Here is a 21117-nt window from a genome sequence, read left to right as displayed (position 1 = left end):
CTCTTTGTATCAGGTCGTGCACGAATGGGGAAAGAATCAACTATTTTCGACTTCAATTGTATAAATATTATTTATATAGTGGCTTACCACCTTATCGTTATTTGTATACATCATATTTTGAGAAGTAGATTTAAATTTATAGTTATGATTTATATATCTATTATTTATAATTTGCTTAGCGGTGGCGTAGTTAGTTCGGACATGCGCTAGCACCAACTAGTCTCAGATTTCCTGGTTCGATTCCCGCCACAGCCAAAGCCCAACAACAGACTGCTTTGATGTTGACCAATTTTGCATTAACTTATTTTTGAATATGGTTTATATTAAAACAATTGATTTTTTATTGTAATAAAAATTATATTAATAGATATTGTTGAACTAATATCAAATTTTATTGAATAAATTATGTTTTATGTTACATAAATTAGAAGAGACAAACCCTATGATTCGAGATACTATTTATTAGTTTCAAAATTCTAAAATATTTTGCTTAAATATCATATAAATTTATATATATATATATACATCCAATGTTATGCAATTTCAAAAATATAGTTGTCAACGTGCATGCTAAATCAGAGTTTGCAAACAGAAATAAAATGCTGTCTACTCTCAGTAATGTGACTTGTGAAGGATATTTCAATGCAGAAATTTGAGATAATAATACCGCAAAAAGTTATTGCAGAAAAGTCAAATGTAAATATAAAGTTCAGTCTAGTTGGAATTCAAAGGTGCCTTCTGACTTCATGGTGTGAATAATGTAATACATTTTCGAGCACATATCAACGGCGCTTTTCTGTTTATTTCAGCAGCAGACGCGGCATCAATACTGTGAGCACAGTAGCTTTTTATCAGGCATATGGTAGCTAGTAAATATGTTTTAGAAGTACATTGTACTCTTGTCCCATATATAAGACTTAAAATTTTATAAAGTATATGATGATTTATACGTTAATTTAGAGCGTCGATTGACAATTTTTGTAATAGTAAAAGAAAAGATAAATCTATCAGTGTATCAAATATAATATCTACCCGTTATAACTTAAATTTCAATTATCAAGTGTTATTTGGAAATTATAATTTATACGAATAATAATTCAACTGCACCTAAAATTTACTCATACCAGAGCAAAATCATTTAGTTCTGAAGATTCGTGGTTGTTTTCATCTTCAATTGCACGAGAATGCATAATATTTCATACAAGTATATACTGTTTCAGAAGCCATTAATGTTATTTTTAGGATTTGATATCTATAAATGTAAATTTATTAAAATTAAATAAATGGCAATCTATTTCATTATTTTTCATTCACTTTTTATTTTCAATTTTATTACAATTTCCTAGATTTTAATTTATTTAATCTTCTTCAAGTTTCTTCTAATAATAAACGCAAAACAAAACTATAGATTCACCAACCCCTTAACTATATGAAGTTATAGACACTTTATATATTTTATATGCGAAAGTCATTTGCCGCGCGATAGGTCGATTTTATTACGTCGACTTTGCACGTCAACGTCGACGTATTTACATTTTCAGATGTTATGTGACTCGGTGGTCGCGATTTTTTGGTTGCTAGCTTTCTTTTTCAACACATCTATGAAAATGTAAATAAATTTTGTATTTCAAATATGGAAGATGGAAAAATTTAATATACAGTATATTACAGTACTGACGTACTTAAAATGTTTGTTATCCGTGAAGTCAAGATTCATTTATGTAAATATATTTTGAAATATTAAAGAAATGATAATACTGCAGAATTCAATACACATTTTGAACAAATTGTAAATATATTTATACATATTTATAATTATGTATATTTATAAATATATATATACATTTTTTATTCAGAATTTGGAATAGACTATTACTAGAGAAACATTAGCTTTGTAAGATTAGCTTAGAAAATTTTATAATAAAACTTATAATTCATATATTTTTGAAATTTTAAAACATGAATAGTTCGAACGATATTCACCAAAATTTTTACCTTTGTGTAGAGTAAGTCATAGTAATCGCAAATTTTATATATCTTTACTATTCACAGGTTTTTGAACATTTTGGCATAACTTAGAAAAAAACAAACGTGTGTGTTCGGATACAAATTTTTGTCGACGATTTTGGAAATATGGGTCAACCGATATGAATGATTTAAAAAACATTTGAATCCTATTAATAAGGAGACGTGCTGATTATTTTTGGCAAAGGTAGGTCCATCTGTTTCAAAGATACGGGGCAAAAAATGCCAAAGCGTCTGATTTGAATAATTCAAAAAAACAATTCACTTGTTGTAACGAAATGAAGAACTAATGAAATTTTTTGGGAAGGCAGGTCTATCAGTTTAGCAGATCGAGTAAAAAAATTTTAAAAAATGCCATTTGGGAGTCAAAAATGATCATTAGACATATGCATATCAAATTATCAGATATTTTATAAAGATTGTAATAAGTATGAATTCTGTTTATATTTCTACGGGTTCGGTACCAAAGTTCATTTGTTAGAGTTAGATTGAGACACGGCGCTCACATGCATTTTGTGAAATTTCAAAACATTAAAAAAAAATCAAAAAAAAAATCAATTTATTAAAAAAATCGATTTCTTTTCAAAAATTTCAAAATCCACATTCTTTTGAAGTTTTAAAAAAATATTAGGGCTTTTTTAAAAAAAATTGTCGGTACAGGAAATTTCAGCAATTTTCCTTAAGGCACGATGCCATGCACCGCTAGACAACCATTTTTTCCAAATCTTCAATTTTTGTAAAAATAAAATTCAATTTTGTGAGAAAATGCAAATCAAAAACTATTAATTACTAAGAAAGGGATCGACATTAAGCCATTAAATTAAAATTTATTAGATATATTTATAATTTTTGAAGTTCTTATTTTTGTGATAATTAATTTTAATGAAACAAGCCTGGACGATCACGTAATACTAGCCAACGCAAAGAACTATTGAAATTAAAAAAAGACTAATCAAATGCAATGTTGTATGTACAATATTCATTGGAATATACATACATGCTTGTATAAATTTCCTTATCATTATTTGTGTCAAACAAATTAAAATGACCTAGAAATACATTTATAGAAAACGTAGCACGGATTATTATTATATGTAATACTTGATGAACACAAGCTTAAAATAGAATGATGTAGAGATTACTCAAATTAATATACTTTTTAATTTTTCGAGTATAACCCTACGTTCGATTCGGTAGGGCCGACGTCGCGTCGCGGGCCCAACGGCCTGGCCTCCTGCTGGCTATGTGCGTCGCTCCAGCTCGCGTTTGCGAACAAATATAGGTCGGTGTATATAATACAATATCACCGGGATTATGTTTACTGAGTACCCGGTACAGAGTATGGCACGAAGCCTTATATTGACTCAATACGCGATGATTATATTAGTATAGCGTATCGGATATGAAAGGAAATTAAAACTTGTACAAACATTTTACCAACAGTCGTTTGTTTAAGTGGGATTGCTTGCGGTGCAAAGATAGCCGATGTCTGTAAATGGATATATATTTTGAAATTGGACATTGTCGTTTTTAATCATATCAGTTACAAGGAAGCGTATTATCGATGTTGTGAGATACCAAACGTTGGCGTGGTCATTTTAGTGCATATCTTTAGCTTTACTTATCTTGTAAATATAGCTAATGAGTATTTCGTATTATTCATGCAGTAGAGTGCTTCTTATTTGAATTAGAGACTAGATATAATATAAAATATTATATATATATATATATATATATATATATATATATTAAACATTTACATTTGGGTATAGTGGAGTAAAATTTAAATGACGGCAAATCTCTGACACTAATTTTTTTTAACGGAGGAGTGTGTTTCACTTCAAGACCTATCCATTATTGGCCATTATGGGCAGGTATCCATTATTGTATATATTGGTATATTTTGTTTATGAAAATATATGTTTATTCTTCTGACCAATAATATCTTCACCAATTTAAAGATCATGACGATACTTATAATATAACCTAAGACCATTACATTATATAGAGTAGAAACATCGTATATAATATTGTACACATTCATTTACTTTTATAAATATTGCATATACAATAAACAAATAGGTGATATTTATATTTGATATTTAGAATTATAAATAATTAAAATTATGCTTAAGTAATAGTTGTATCAGGAATTTAACTTTCTTAACTTTCTACAATCAATAGAAAAGTGAGATAGAGAAAGAAAGTTTTATAGTTGTTAAACGACCAATGTATAGTTTTCTAACTGTTTACTTAATTTAAATTATACATGTTTATAATTTATAATATTATATTACATTTTTATATTGTACATGGCAACTTTTGTATAAAGATACTATTAGTTTCCATTAAATATAAATCTTTTCAAAAATAGATTTGTGTATAAATAGTTTTTCTAAATACTGAAGAAAGAATGCCTTTTCTCGCCTACGCAAAAACATAACCTTGACTTCATCTCTATGAACGCTTAACTCATATCAGCAGTTTTTAATTAAGCACATATGTAAATAAGAATAATTAGCGAAAAGCAAATAATTAAAAGTAACTGAGGAGTGCGTAGGGCGTGACATTCCCCAAAATGCTTGTCTAAGCCAAATTAATTAATGTTTATGCTAACATGAGTTTCGTTTTTTTAAATTCCGATTTAATATGAGATGATAAGTCATTTTACCTATGAAGAATTTTGAACTACCTATTTGTCAAAATAAAATGTTAGGTTTTCACTTTTAAAATCTGAATGTATATTTATTCATTAATGGAATAATTACGTATGATTTTTTTTAATTTGTATATGCGAAAGGAAAATACCGCGTCAAATATACAGATAAATACTTAAAAAGATTCAATCTATGGAAGATTTAAATTATTCTTAATGTACATAATTGAAACTACTTTGTAAGGTTTTTGTAACACTTTTGTAAGCATTTGAAATTACATTAATAAATTTGTTGTTTGTTGAATCATTCTGTAGTACATAAATAGATATTAATCAAGCTTCAATGTCACGAATTTTATGCGCATATTTAACAATACAATCTGCCGCAGCGGCTCTATCCAAATTCCAGAATGTTACATATTAACTTGACAATTGAGAAAATTTATGAAAGATATGTATAGTCTGTTTGACATTGAATGTTCAAACAAGACTTAATGTGAATTATTCATAAATGTCAATAAAACAAGTCGGTTGTCATGAATCGTGTCACGGACATATTGTATCAACGCAACCCAACCGACTGTTTGCACCAGCGCGGCATTGCTCGCCCCTGAGTTCTAACATTCCATGCCAAACCGTATTGAATGCTAATCATGCAATTCTATTTTAAATCTATTCTGATTTAAACTTTCCACTTGTAAGCGCAATGTAATAATTATATTATACAAATGTAAAGTTGTTTATTTTTTTAGAGATTTAGGTACAAATTTTAGAATATAATGTATTTTTGTAACAAAGTGAAACATTCACTTTCATTGCCCACAGTCAAATGTACAAGATCGCTCCACCGTACCATATTAATCTATACTAAATTTTGCATTCTTTCATTACGATTGTCGTCTATAGACGATAGCAAGTGTGTCCGCTTTTAGTTAAATTATTGAGAATTATAATTTTTGATGGTGCTTTTATTTAGTGTTTTTTTAGTTACTTAGAAGTGTAATTTTAATTTTCAAATACATTTTTATTGGTAATGATTGTAAAATCTTGAAATTTTTTCTGTAATAAATACTTGACCGGTTTGCTGAATCGTACAGCCAATCTTTCAAAAAACTCTCACTTAACGAAAGGGTTAATACCTAACGAAAAAACCGGTTAACAATTATTAGCAATTATTTCGTTATTCGATGCGGAAAATTGTCGAAAAATGATTAAAAGTTTTTTTTATTACTCGAAAGTAAAAAAAAAACTGAAAAGTATAAGCGCCAATCGCACAATTGCTTGCTGGCACTTAAATATAATTTTTATCACTGTGCGTGCACTTATTTTTCCTGATTGTAGTTTGCGTCACGTGATGTTCAGATTTAAGGCTGCATGGCATGTGTCGCCGCCTTTCGTTAAATAATAATATACCTATTATTTATAGTTAGTTCGAGCTTTATTTCCTTGGAATAGATTTGCAGGTAATTTATGGTATTGTTGTTGATTTCTTTTGATACATTATGCTTCTGAGTATATTTTTCAAAACAACTAGTATATTTGAATTGTACTACTGATGATAGAGAAGTGACCCATATACACGCTTGCAACTATGCAAAAACCTAACCACATTTAAAAAAAATAAAAATGACTGGGATGAAAATCATTAGAAAATTTACATAAAAATACTTTGTTTTTGTGTGCTTCTTGAAAACTTATTTGAGTGCGTAAAAAAGCTAGTTAGTATTTTTTAAAGAGTTTTTTATTTATAATGGAACTGAAAGACGACATTATCAAAGTTAATTTTCATAACATTTGCAAGTTGAATAAAATTTTCATAATTTATAAAATTGAATGCTAATTTACATGTTTTGAATTAAATTACTTCGGTATACTCAAAGTAGAGAAGTACTCACGAAGCGCTTGTATAATTATAAGCAAAAGCAAATGAATATGAATGCTATTTAAATATGATTTATGAATTTTGCGGCTATTGCGGCGCTAAGAAGCGCATGCATTTGGTATATCTATCATTCTATAAGGAATGTTCAGATAATGAATTTATCATAGATTGATTTACGGCTATCACTCCAATAGCCGAAAAATATTGGTAGTAGATGAAACATTATTTTAATAATATTATTTAATATTTTAAATATTGTTGAAAAATACTTTAATGAGTAAATTTAATAATAATATTTGCTAAGCATATATGGGTCACATTGATCGTCATATTTATTACTAATTTGTAAAATATTGTTTGAAATGATATCAGTTTATTTTGTCTACCCATTATTTATTTTTTACTATCTTTCAATATACTTCGTTCTCGTGCTTATTTTATCATGTCTTTTTTATCGAACCCTATATTTATTTTGATACAATCATATGAAGCAAAAATACTGTTGCTGCAAAAATGACTCTAGTGCAGTTCTTTATTTATTAGTTGTTATTTCTGTTTCTATTTTGTTTTCTTTGGTTCTTATTGTTTATTTTATTTTCTAGAACCACATACGTCTATGTGCACACAAACCAGAATTTATTAAACAACGCACAGAATAATTTCTAATTCAGCATGTTGTAGTTATTGAAAAGATATAGTTAAGATTCAGTACGGAGGTACTTAATTTTATCGTACATTTCGTAAATTTTTATTGCCAAAAAGAAAATATTCGAAATATTTTTCAATATTTTCATAGTATAAACAGGTGTGCTAACACAGTATTTCGAGAGCGTATCGGTCGTCGATAAGCGCAATTGCATCGAACCAAACTAGCGCTATAGGCTCTATATATGCATCAGTGACGCATTTAATGACATACCTTGGGCGAGGTCTGGCTGAATTCGCGTGCACGGTACATACGCGACCTCACGGGGGCGCGCACACACACAGCCGAGCCAAGGGTTTACCGAATGAATACGAGTTAGGCTGTACCTGTGTGCAGTAGGCTTCACCTCGCCGCCCGGTTCGCCGGCGACGACCCTGCCCCAGTTTCACTAAAAATGATTAAACTAAAGCAACTTGACCGCGAGTAAACCGAGGACAAAGTTTAGTGTTTAGTACGCAGCGATGTTGTGTGCCGTACCTTGTAGCGCGCCTTGATTGATTCAAAGTTTCTTTCACGAGACCTTTCACGAGGTTCGCATTCCAAGAACATTCGTTTACATTTACTACTTGAGAAAAAATCGAAACTTCTAAATTCTAGCATTATTTATATAAAACACAAATAAATTTTAGATTATGGCTTTTTTGCTTCTATTTATTTTTTAACTTCCCGTGAGGTAAGTTATAGTAATCGCAAAAAAATCGAAAATATTTTTGTTTCAAAGTTTCTGAACATATTGGCATATCTTAGAAAAAAATTATGTACTCGTACATGTATGTGTGTGCGGATACAAATTTTTGTCAACAATTTTGTGAATACGATTCAACCGATTTTAATAATTCAAAAATCACACGATTCCTTTTGATGAGGAGACGTGCTGATTAGTTTCTCGCCATGGCATGTCCAGCCGTTTCGAAAATACGGGGTAAAAAATGCTAAAAGTTCAAATTCAGATTTGAGAGGCCAGAGCGGCTGACTTCAATAATTCAAAAAACATTTAATTTTATTGGCAAAATGAAGAACTGATTAAATTTTTGGCTAGATAGATCTAACGGTTTTTGAGATCGGGTAAAAAGGCAAAAAAGCCATTTGGCGTTCAAAAATTATCAATAGTTGTATGCCCATCAAATTAAAAGTTTTTTCATATAAATTCTAATAATAAGCATACATTTTTATTTATTTACATTTTTATAGATTTTGTACTAATGTTTATTTGTTAGACAGCGGCGCGGCGCTTACGCGCTTCAATATTTCATCTCTAGAACAGCCACGAAGCACGATTGCTTTGAAAAAAAGTTCAATATTCTCATGAATTTTAGAATTTTAGAATATAAAAAATCTAAGTTTTCCAAAAAGTCTAATTATTTAAAAAATTGCAAAATTCTCAAAAATCCCATTTTCTCAAAGTTTTCAAAAAATTCAATTTTCGACACGGGAAATTGTCAAGCAATTTGCCTTAAAGCACGATGCCATGCACCACTAGTTTTAAACAGTTATTAACAATATTATATTACCTTCGTAAATTATCATTATTCTTAAAGTATATAATGTGAGTACTTTATTCATTTTAATAAAATAAAATTTAACATTTAGGTTTTTATGAGTTTTGTATAAAACGTTCAATAGCAATCATATAATTGTCATTATTTTACAGTCGACTTTATTATTTTCGAACCGCTTTTATCAGTAATTTCATATCTATCATATCAGTACTTTATATCGTATTGTGTTATTTATTTTGAATGCAAATAAAGTTGCATATTAATATCGAACAAAATTAAACTTTTATATGTTTTTTACGTTTAGGTAGTAAACGGTTGATTGCTTTTTTAATCAGTTCAGCAGTAATATTCTGATTGTTTTATTCCAGCACTTCAGCGTTTTATAAATAATTTCGAATTTATCAAACGCACGCCCACTTCATTTTATTGAAAATTAATTTTCAGATTTAATTATAAAATATAGTAATTATAAATAATACATATGTTGATATCTATGATTAATGTTGTAAATTCAAAATATATATATATATATATATATATATATATATATATATATATATATATATATATTAGGGTGGTCCTTAAAATGATCATTTTCGAATTTCCTTGCTCCCAAGGACTTAAATGGTTAGGGAGCCCCTGGGAGCAAGGAAATTCGAAAATTACCATTTTAAGGACCACCCTAATATATATATATATATATATATATATATTCTATTTTGGATTAATGCAAAACATCAATTTCAATCCATTATTATTCAAAATATATAATTTTACCAGTGTAGGTTAAAATTGATATACGTTTTTTTAACTCTATTTTGTGCGAAATCATTTCTATATAAATTTAATAACAGTTATTAATTGAATTTGATCATATTGAATTCCCACAAAATGATATTCAAAATATCAATTTGAAATATACTGCGTAGTTATATTGTGTTATTAAAAGGTTGCTTTTGAGCGAAATGGGTACTAAATTTGATGGTTAACCGCAGTCAATTGCAGGTCGTATCGTTATTACACACAATACAATTGGTAATTGTTAGAAACAATCTAAATAGTTAGTTACATCAAATAATTTTCCTAGAATTGTTGTTGTAGTTATGACAAGATAATATGATCGAGGATTATATATTTATATGTAGTAAAAATATTATATAAAACTTAGTAATCATTTTTTTATTTACTAGGCCATTTAGTTTTACAATAAATGACATCATGAAAATACTCGAGTTCGCTATTCTAGGCCATTCTGAACAAAATAAAAATGTTTGAAAATTTTTTCGCAGTAAAGCATTTTCCAGGTAATGTAGGCTGCTGGGCGGGCACATTTACATAATTTTCAGTACCGCCCAAGTGCACTGTAATTTTTATAAAAACATAACCTTCGGCCTATTATTAAGTTGCAGTCATATACTTAGTAATAAATAACGTAACTCATTTAAATATAATTTTGTACACGACATGCTCAAACTATTGCGAAGTCCCGTGTAGTTCATAAGGATAATCACAGCTCGCTCTTATTTATTTTGTTATACATAAAGTTTTTTCATAAATCGTGCGGATAGAGATAACGTAATATAAATATAGCTGGGCTTGAAGTGGGTGCATAAATTTATCATAATATGTGGATATTATGCAAAAGAAAATATTTCTTCGATAATTTATTTTTTAATTTGAATATTTTTTAATATATTTCAGTGGCCATGAAAATTATTTTGCTCACTCTTTTTGGACGTGCTCTATCAAATAATTTAATCATTTATTTCAATATCATTTAATGTCATGATAATACTTATCAAAAATTCGTTGCATTAAACGAACCTTTTGTACACTTAGTGTTAATGCAGGCGTTGTTGGTGGATAGCATCTGCTATGCGACACTAGACATAGAGAAATATTGTTGCAACAATTCAGTCCAAATAATAATACACTTGGTGTTGCCAAGCTCGCTGAGTTATCGTCGCATTATTATAGAGTTAGCGTTGGGTCATCCCGCGCCGCTCCCAAACCCCATCAAACCCCATGCCCCAGGTTGCACTCTAAGTGATGGTGAAGTGTTGACATGTCTGGCTTGCATTACTCACATAGTCGGAAAATAATATTAAGTTGTATGTGCTATAGTTTTATATAAACTATAGACATTTAATAAAACTCGGAACGCATCGGTCTCCACGTTGTAAAAATTTTCATTTTAATGCTCACACGACAAACTCTGGAAATTGATTTTATAGATTTTAATAACGTCTTCGATGTAGGATTTAGGGCGAATTTATGACGCTCTTAAAGTCAACTGCAAGTAATGTTCAGTCTACGCCGTATTATTACTAAAGTACTATTATTATGATTTATGGTTTTATTAGCATTATCATTATAAAATATATATTAGGTTGTAATATTAGGTAGACCGTATTTTCTATATATTAAAACGTATATTTCAATCTTGTGTTTTCACTTTTACTTAAGAAAATTTTGATATAAACTTCATTCAGTTATATATGTACTCGTATAATTTCATAATACTATGTTTTAAATAAATAGTATTTTTATGATCATACAGAGTTGCATACAAACTAATTAAAATCTAATGAATCAGTCAGTTTGTAATGTATTTATACAATTTTAGGCTATTGTGTTTCTATAAATTTTTAACTTCCCGTAGGGAGTTATTGTAATCGTCTAAAAATCAAAATTAAAAACTTTTACATTTCTTCAAGTTTTGAATGTTTCTGAACATTTTGGCATACCTCAGATAATATGTATGTGCGTGTATGTGTGTGTGTGTATGTATTTATAGACACAATTTTTCGTGCACGTTTTCGGGCGCACTAATCAACCGATTTGAATGGTTTAAAAAACATACGATTCCTATTGATGGGGAGAACATTTTGTTACGACACGGGAAGTTCAAGCAATTTGCCTTGAGGCACAATGCCATACACAACTAGTTATTTTTTAATTTAAGGCTTGCATTGAATTTCAATTTCATTTCATATTACATTTTATATTTAAATGTAATTGTTATATTACGTTTGAAGCGTGCTGTATGTTTTGTTTCTGCTCATCAATATATTTATATTACGAACATGCTTAAAGCTAAATTCAATATTCCTTACATGCTGTTGATATCTAAATATATATCGTCAAAGTATAAAATTACAAGCAATATTTTCCTGAACTAGATGCATATAAATACATGGAAATTGCTTATATACCTAAAAAATATCGATCTCATCTAATGCGTATATATATATATATATATATAAATTGAGAGGTTTTTTCAGATGGTGAAATAATATAATAAAATTGTTCTTGCGCGTCCATCCATTAATTAAAACTATTTTATTGAAGCAAAATTGATGAAGTAATTGGTGCATTATATTTTCTGTGTTTTTTGTTTTTTCTTCAAATTATTTATATGTTGAGTTATTGCATTTTTTTTCAATTATTTTAATTGTGTCCTACCTTTATATACAAAAACATATTTTAGCCTTATAATATTTTTTTTTACCATATTGTTTAGATTTATAAAGTTAATTCACACTTTTTAATTTATATCTTCGTATTCTTATTGTATTTTTAACTTTTAACTTTGTAATCCTTTAAGGACGCTCAAGAACAATATTATTACATACATACATACACACACACACACATATATATATATATATATATATATATATATATATATATATATTTATATAGAGTAGGGGAGACTGGGTGTGGTTATATGGTTGTGCCACGGATCGGTAGTGACAGTCTTTATAAGAGCTGGACTATACCGATTTTAAGATACGGTCTTACGAGAGAAAGATAAAGTATGATTTTTCGAACAAGTTTCCATTGTTGATTTCAGTCAGTGCCTTAGATTAATATGATCTGTACACCGTTTTGCTTTTGAAGAGTCAAATGTAAGTTTTGTAATTTGTAATTGTGTTCCAATTCTTTTAATAATATTTATAATTGCATTCAGATATATCAATTTGTTATTTTACTGTAAGTTAAGCATTAGTAGTTATGTACCAGCAATTTGTTTTTGTTTAGATAATTTAGCTCAGTCATAATGATGATTTGTTTTCAAAAGTGTGCGTTGAATACGGTTGTGACAAATTTTGTGGATACAGTTGTGATATGTATTTCGTTTCCTTTTTCAGTCAGAATTAAACATATAAAAAATCTAACTTAACTAAGACAAAATATGAAAGAAAATGAAAAATAAAAGTTCAATTCAATTTAAAAATTCAAAAAGATTTCACGAAGAATTCTTGATAACTTTGTTTAAAAAATTATGTTTTGTTATATATTGTTATATTTTATTCATAAGCTTTGTTCAAATATTAGCTACAATAAAAGACATTATACCATTTTGGTGTTTATACCTATTTTTACGTCTGTCACAACCGTCCCTGGGGGTGTGGACGGTTGTGACATTCGCTCTTTTCTTGTATAAATCGATTTTATGACTAATCCATCGTATTTCAAGAGAGCATTTCAGTATATCCACGTAGACAAATGTACAAGTTGCCATTTAATTTACTTTTCTCCCAGCTAACTGGTAAATTATGGCTGATAATAAAGTGGCACAACCGTACCTAGTCTCCCCTATAGTTTATTATAATAAATTATAAGTACGCTGTAAAATTTTGTTTATTATCTTCATTTTTATGTTCTTGATTAATTTTGCATCTGCTTTCTACTACTACCATGAAAATTTAATTTTTATATAGTTTTAAGGACATTCTATTAAAAATTTAATTAAGTTTCGGTGATAACTACTATATTATTTAATTTTATGATATTACGGTCTATCATATGTATATATATATATATATATATATATATATATATATATATAAATATATATAGACTGTGTGTTTCATTTAAGTGACAAGGACTAACATCATGACGTGTAATTCTTTACATATTCGTTTAGGTAGTTATGTTATCATTTAATATTTTTATATCTCATACTATGAGAAATTTTCTCAAGCTCTTGCCGACATTAGCTAGATAACGACACGGATGTTAGCAATATTTGCACGATCTACGCTGAAATGCGATTTTAATTCTACATCGGTAGCATTCTAGCACTAGACGTAGCCGCGTTGGCAGAAAACATCACATAAGTGTGGATGCTCAGGGCTCTCATGATAATCCCGTATCGTGTTTTCGAGATCATCTTTTATGGTCTCATGCTAAATATTTGCTTCAATCTTGTGCACATACATAGCAGTTTTTTAATAGATTCTAATATGTGGGCGTTCTATGATGTAATGGTTAAGCACACGGACTTGTGTGGACGGGGTCGTGAGCTTGAACTTTGCTCTGGACAATCTGAAATCGTGCGGCAACGGTATCTATTTTTAGTGAAAAATATAATTCGAAAATATGTTCACAATTAAAAATAACTCATTTCGAGCACTGTAATGCAAAATGGCAATGAGAAGTCTCTCACACTATTTTTTCCTGAATCCGGCTGGAGTCGGGCCTGTCCTAGCGCGGTACTACCCATTATTATTAAAATTTACGTTTTTTTAATAGTAAACATTTTTTTTCATGTCATACGGTATCCATTTTTAGTTGGAAATATGATTCAAAAATATGTTCACAATTAAAAATAACTCATTTCGAGCACTGCGATGTGAAATGGCAATGAGAAATTTCTCACACTATTTTTTTTTTGAAGTCGGGTCTATTTTAGGGCAGTACTACCCATTATTATTAAAACTTACTTTTTTTTAATAGTAAACGTTTCTTGATGCCATTCGGTATCCATTTTTAGTTGAAAATATCATTCAAAAATATGTCCACAATTAAAATAGGATAGAGCGGGGCTAGTTGAGCATAGGGGCAAGTTGAGCAATCAAAATATCTCAAAAACTACTCACCGCCTGTTTAGGCATTATATGGCGGAAAGATAGAGGTTTGGGAGAAATAAACATACCGCGATCGCTAGTGGCCGCTGGACAAATGAGTGAGGCTCACGGCCGTTTTGTTTATTTTGAGACCAAAAAGTAAAAACGTAATTCATCACGAGTTTTCGTCTGGTTTAGTCAAACGTTATTTATTTTTAATCAGGTAAATGTTATTTTTTCATATAATTATAGTACTTTTAAGATGCACAGAGATTCTGGGTATATTACTTACGGTTTTTTTATAAACTTACTTTTATTTCGAAATTCCGAGTTGGGGTTAGTTGAGCATAGTTGCTAAACTTGTTCTGTCACTAAGACAATTACCATTAACTTTCAGAAATTAATTATTATTTTTAAAATTTAAGCTAAGTCTATGAGTAATAATGATTTTCAACAAAAATACTGAATATAATGGTAAAATTATTCCAAAGATACGATATTGTTTTGTTGATTCTGCTTTTCGTTAATTATTCAAAGCAAATAACTATAAGTTTTGTTTTTTCTGTCAATAAAGACTATAAATATAGAACTGGTTATTAAAAACTTATTTTATTTCATCACTAATCGACATTGAACCTATGATTTCATTATACTTTCTTAGTGCTCAACTTGCCCCACCTATGGGGTACATTGAGCATACTTGATTTTTTGCATTTAAACAGCTGTAGCTTTTAAATTTTACTTATTACCAAAAAATAGTATCAACACTTTTGTTAAGCGATATATAGCAAATCCATTAAGCCGTATAGCAATTTATTTAGACTTTTCATTGAGGAGCTACATCGGTTTAAGTAAAAAATTGCTCAACTAGCCCCGCCCTACCCTACTCATTTCGGGCACTGCGATGTGAAATGGCAATGAGAAGTCTCTCACACTATTTTTTTCTGTATCCAGCTGGAGTCGGACCTGTCCTAGGGCAGTACTACCCATTATTAATAAAATTTACGTTTTTTTAATAGTAAACATTTTCTTGATGCCATACGGTATCTATTTTTAGTTGGAAATATGATTCAAAAATATGTTTATAGTTAAAAATAACTCATTTTAAGCACTGCGATGTGAAATAGCAATGAAAAATTTCTCACACTATTTTTTCTTGAATCCAGCTGAAGTCGGGTCTATTCTAGGGAGGTACTACCCATTATTAATAAAATTTACGTTTTTTTAATAGTAAACATTTTCTTGATGCCATTCTTTCTTTATAAGATGGATTTTTACTGGTCAATTTAGCTTACAAGAAGTTTTTAAGATTTTTTTCAAAATTCTTTTATGCACGTGATCTGACAACTTTTTTGATACGCTGTTATTACAGTTCTATATCTATCTGCTATATTGCTATATCTGAGAATTTGATTTCTGATAAAATAAGAATTATTGATTATTTCACAAAAAGTTGACAACATAATTGTTTTTAAGTTTAAATGCAATCTGGATTTCTCAGCAAGCAATAAATTTGCAAATACATTGAATTAAAATTATTGTCATATAAATAACTAGCTAATATAATTTAAAATTTGGACATAAATGGCTTTTTGTTACATGTATAGTTATTATGGTAAAAAATAATAATTTATTCTGTATGAATTATTATAGTAATTACATATTTTTTCATCTCAATAATAATACTTACGAAATAGAAGTTTGTCGTAAGAGAGCGAAAATTTAGGGTTATATTTATTTTTTGTACACGTGTAAGAAAAAAATGAAAATTGACTCAAAAAATAAAAGAGGTGGCCATCCCTTATCTTACTTGATTTCAGCCAGAATTTGTGAAAATCGTCAGTCCGGAGATAAATGCATCAGTTATCTAACTTAGAATTGTACTTACTTAGAATTGTAGTAATGAAAACTTTTTAAATATTTATACATTTGTGGCAATGAAGTTTCTTATGTGTTATTAATAAAAAAGTTGATACATGTGCAAACTTATTTTTAAAATTCTTGAATTTACAATTTATTATTATAGTTAAATCAAATTTAATAATTACAATTACAGCCGGAACCAGGCTAAGACTTTAAGAATTATTAAAAACATTTAATTATTTTTCTTAAATCTGTTCCTAGTAGATACACCGCTAGGACTTTTCATAATAAGTAAGATAACAAAAATAAGAACAAAATTGATCATTGTGTAAAAAATATAGTTATAATTTATGTTTGAGACTGACCAAAATTATGATGATATATCATAACTAATCAGTATAACTTAAAGAAACTTTTTTCAGTATTTAGTGTCTAATATTTTTTTATCAATTGATCGGATTATACTTCTATTTTCGAGGATCGTTGCTGAATATTTGGAGATTCCAGATGATGAGTTGCTCAAGGTTCTACTTCCGACAACAGAATTACCGTGCGGCAAAGCGGCGAGCGGAGAGAAATCAACTAAATTGCTGTTCATTCGCGAATCTTGCTTAGATTACGTCTAAAACACTATTGCCGTTGCATATTTTATCACAACTCCTGATAGCATATGGCTACCAGTCGTTCATAATGTATTTCATTGTCGGTCTCGCTCCGAAATGGAGTTGTTCATACTGGAAATGTACAACGATGGCCGTGATTTATGCATCCGAAATTGCGTTTTATGAGAGAATTGTGTTCGTAGAGAACTCGCAAGAAATGGTTAGATGTAGCTGAGAGAAAGTTTTTTGGTAACTGAAGTAGAGGATAGATTACTTCGATATATAAGTAATAGATAAGCACACATTTTTAACAATTTAGAAGTCTTCTTACTGAAACGTGTTTGTTATTATATCTTCACAAAATATTGTTTAATAAAATAATAACTTGTTCTAACTATGAACTTTGTACAAACACGACTAGTATTGCCATATTAAATTCTTCTTCTATAGAGAAGAGCGGGATTTAAAGATGCGCAGGTAGAAAGGTTCAACACCGATATATCAAAAACAAGTAGTAAAGTTAATAATTTTTTAACAAAAATATTTGAAACTAGAGGACAAGAGATCGGGAGATAAATGACAATGTTTGAAACTCCATACTAATAGAATTTTCTTCCGTTGTTAGTTATTTTTTTGGGTCGTGAGCACTGTCGTTTAGTTCACGAGATCTTAACATATTTTCTAAGCCTTTGTTATTTAAATGTAGCTATAATTTAGTGAAATTCTTCTTAAGTTTAATATATCTTCTTTAAGTTTAAAACAATGTATCTGTTTCCCCTGGTCGTCTAATTTTATCCTTTCTATAAGGTAGAAAGGCCAAGGGGAGAAATTTTTGAAAAACAAATTTCTACAATGATGAATTAGCTGGGAGTTTTACTGAACATAGTCAGATAGTTGTTTGTTTGATATATGCTATTTATTATAATACAATTGGTTCGGTTTTCACAATATAATTGCTCAAAATCAAATTGGACCTTTGTGTCTCATTCTCTTTTCTATATGTTCAGCCTTCATACATCAAGATCACGTGCCTAAAGAATCATTTTACCGTGGTATTGTTTCTTAAAATTAATTATATTTTTCTTATTTACTTTTACTTTAGTTACTTTTTATTTGTTTTCGGGCTTATTTAATATCAAACAATTATACAAAATATTTATTTATACGTGAAATATTTTGCAAGAAAATCTTAAATTTAACATATGACTACTAGAATAAATATCAGAACTTAATTTGTAAATTAAAAATAAAATTATATTCAAAAAAAAAGTTTAAACTACATTACTTCGAATAACATTTCTTTTTACTGAAAATGTTTTGTGGTTCAGTTCAGATTTTAATGACTATTAAATAAAAATTATAAATTTTAAAATGATGATATTTTCATAATGTATGAAGTAAATGTTTTAAATTTATTTTAAATTCATGTTAATTTGGAAATTACACGGGCACGTTTTGCTTTATTACATTGAATTGATGATTTTTGTATTTAAATAAAGTCATTTTTATTTATTATGAAAATTTCATTATTAATGTTGATTTTATTAATATAATTATTATTACACGTCATAAACTCTAAATAATCGAATTAAACGTGATCAGCTCAAGATGCGACGGCGCTCCCAAAATTTTCGAGTTTCCGTTGAACACCGCAACATACAGCTTACTTGTCGCTATTGACAGCATTGACAGATACACAGGGCCTTGGGACACGTTTGTATACTTGGAATACATAGACTGAGAAAAGCATATGTTGATATGTTATAATCTCGTACAAGACAGTAGCACGCACCGCGCCTCTGCTCGTTACGTAGACTCGAATCCTTAACGCCGATTGAATTATTAAGTTTGAATCAAGAGATTATTATAAAGCTCACAACGTGTATATATTCCGGTGGGACTTGTATGAAATGCCGTCATATAATGTGCATTAATAAACCTCATTATGTAATTTCAACGAAAATTTGTTCTTGCTTCTCCATATATATTTCCATATACAATAAAGTGAATTTATTGCTTTCATCGTAAAAGATTAGATTTTCCAAATTTAATTCATAAACGTCAAAAATGACTGTAACGAGATTCATAATTTCTGAGAGCAACGCCTTTTTCTACACAAGAGTTTATCTTTGTCTGATTTCCAACAATGTCATTTGTTAGTGTTAATGTTACGTTTGTTAATGCTACGTTGATAAGTTAATAAGGATTATTGAAACTAGAGGCTTTCATCTTATTTACGGGATACGCCCATATATATATATATATATATATATATATATATATATATATATATATACTTGCATTACGAAATGTTCAATATAAATCGGACGTTGCAATCGTATTTCTATTTATATTATATTGTGAAATTTATAGAATTACAACATTTTAAATATGTAGTGAATTAAATACAAGAAACATCGACGAATTGGTTCTGTAACAGGTTGATTGATTTAATTTAATCTTTAAAGAGACCATTTGATTACTTATTCTTGTTTTAAACATTTAACATCAACACCAAGTTATAATAATGATTCATATTCCGGTGAAATTTGTTCTGATACTTCTAGACTGAACTACATTTTATTATAGTCTATTCTGAACTACATGAACATGCAAAATGAATAATTAATGAAAATGAATGCGATGAGTGCAAAGTGTTGAAGTTTTTACAATGTAATATGATATTAAAAACATAGAATGCATATTGGGTAAACTGTTGACATGACAATTGACAGTGATGGATGTTAAGCAAATACGATTATTGTCTGCGTAGTGAAATATTGCAACATTCCACACATCGTTGCCCGAATAACGAATATTTCACTGGAGCTCGCAATCGCAGATATGATTTTGTAATGAATTTGCGACGGACACAACACAAACACAGAACAATGATTGTAACATACACATTGCGGAGCATGTTAATGAGATGAAGATTAATGTTGAGTACTGCTGATTGTGATAATGTTGATGATGATGATTTTGATGATTTAATTGTGTTATTGAGACTCACGCGGCATCCGCGTACGGTAGCCATATCAGCAACAGGGCCGGACTGAGGGCCAGCAGGAGGGCCCCCATGGTTGCGCGAGTCAGCGCCGCCATGCCCCCGCTACACCAGCCGCCCCTGGCGCATCTCACCGACGGCCCGGATTCTTCATTTGGGGCTCGATGTTACATGTCCTTGACGGACATTTCACACACAATTAATAATAATATGATAGGTGCACACCGTGACGACTTGATCGTCTGGTTTATTTCAGTTTGCAGCAAATTTATTTCCAACTTGCTTTATAGGCGCTTGTAATACTTATCGAACAAAGTTTTTAAACGAACTTTACGTACGCAGAGCTGTCAGTGTCCAAATTTGTCAAAATATGTCTCTACAATTGAAATCAAATCAGTACCTATCGGACGACAGAACGCGCGCGTGTTCGAAACAGTTGACAGTTGACGTTTGTTACGTGTGCCGAAGGTGTACGTTGTGAGTCTGACTATCCCGGGGTCGCTACACAACAGTACATACGGGCGTACGAGCATACGGGCGGCACCCCGTGCGCACTACACCACGCAAGCGCGGCGTAACCCCAAACCTTCTCTAGTGATGCCCTCGCCTTCAAAAATAATCCGCGTGCTTGACGGATTATCGTTGTTTGCCATATGCAACGTTTATTTATCGCCAACTGCATAATTAGCTCAGTGTTTATTGCAGTCGCACGCCAATATTGTAATCATAATGTACCCAATGAAACAACGCGTTATTAACAAATGATTTCATTGCGCACGGTTTAAAACATAAATCAGTTCTGTTTTGTAACGGATGGTTTTCAAAATTACATTTACAATAGTTGACACCAAATAAATATTACTAACAATTGTTTTTTGTCAAATATGGTTCTATCAATAAATTAATGCATTTTAATAAAAACGTGGTACTTAATAATTCTATACCACCAAAATATTTGATATGTATTTCACTTATAGTTTCATTATTATATACGAACATGGTCATGGTTACTGTAAAATATT

General features: G+C 29.7%; 1 protein-coding gene across 1 annotated transcript in view; it reads right to left on the bottom strand.

Moving 5' to 3' along the window:
* The window catches only part of LOC113378428 (gamma-aminobutyric acid receptor subunit beta), a 168176-nt gene extending 147933 nt beyond the window's left edge, over positions 1-20243 (bottom strand). The window contains exon 1 of the mRNA XM_026618958.1: positions 20102-20243. Coding sequence (XP_026474743.1) covers positions 20102-20193 — 92 coding nt within the window. The 5' untranslated portion in view covers positions 20194-20243. The remainder of the gene's footprint in view (positions 1-20101) is intronic.
* Positions 20244-21117: the final 874 nt, after the last annotated feature.

This window comes from Ctenocephalides felis, unplaced genomic scaffold (assembly GCF_003426905.1).
Source record: "Ctenocephalides felis isolate EL2017-DRISC unplaced genomic scaffold, ASM342690v1 CF-g0.4_SCAFFOLD_01886, whole genome shotgun sequence".
Taxonomy (NCBI): domain Eukaryota; kingdom Metazoa; phylum Arthropoda; class Insecta; order Siphonaptera; family Pulicidae; genus Ctenocephalides; species Ctenocephalides felis.
The sequence above is the reverse complement of the archived record's forward strand: the minus strand, read 5'-3'. Positions and strand labels throughout refer to the sequence as shown.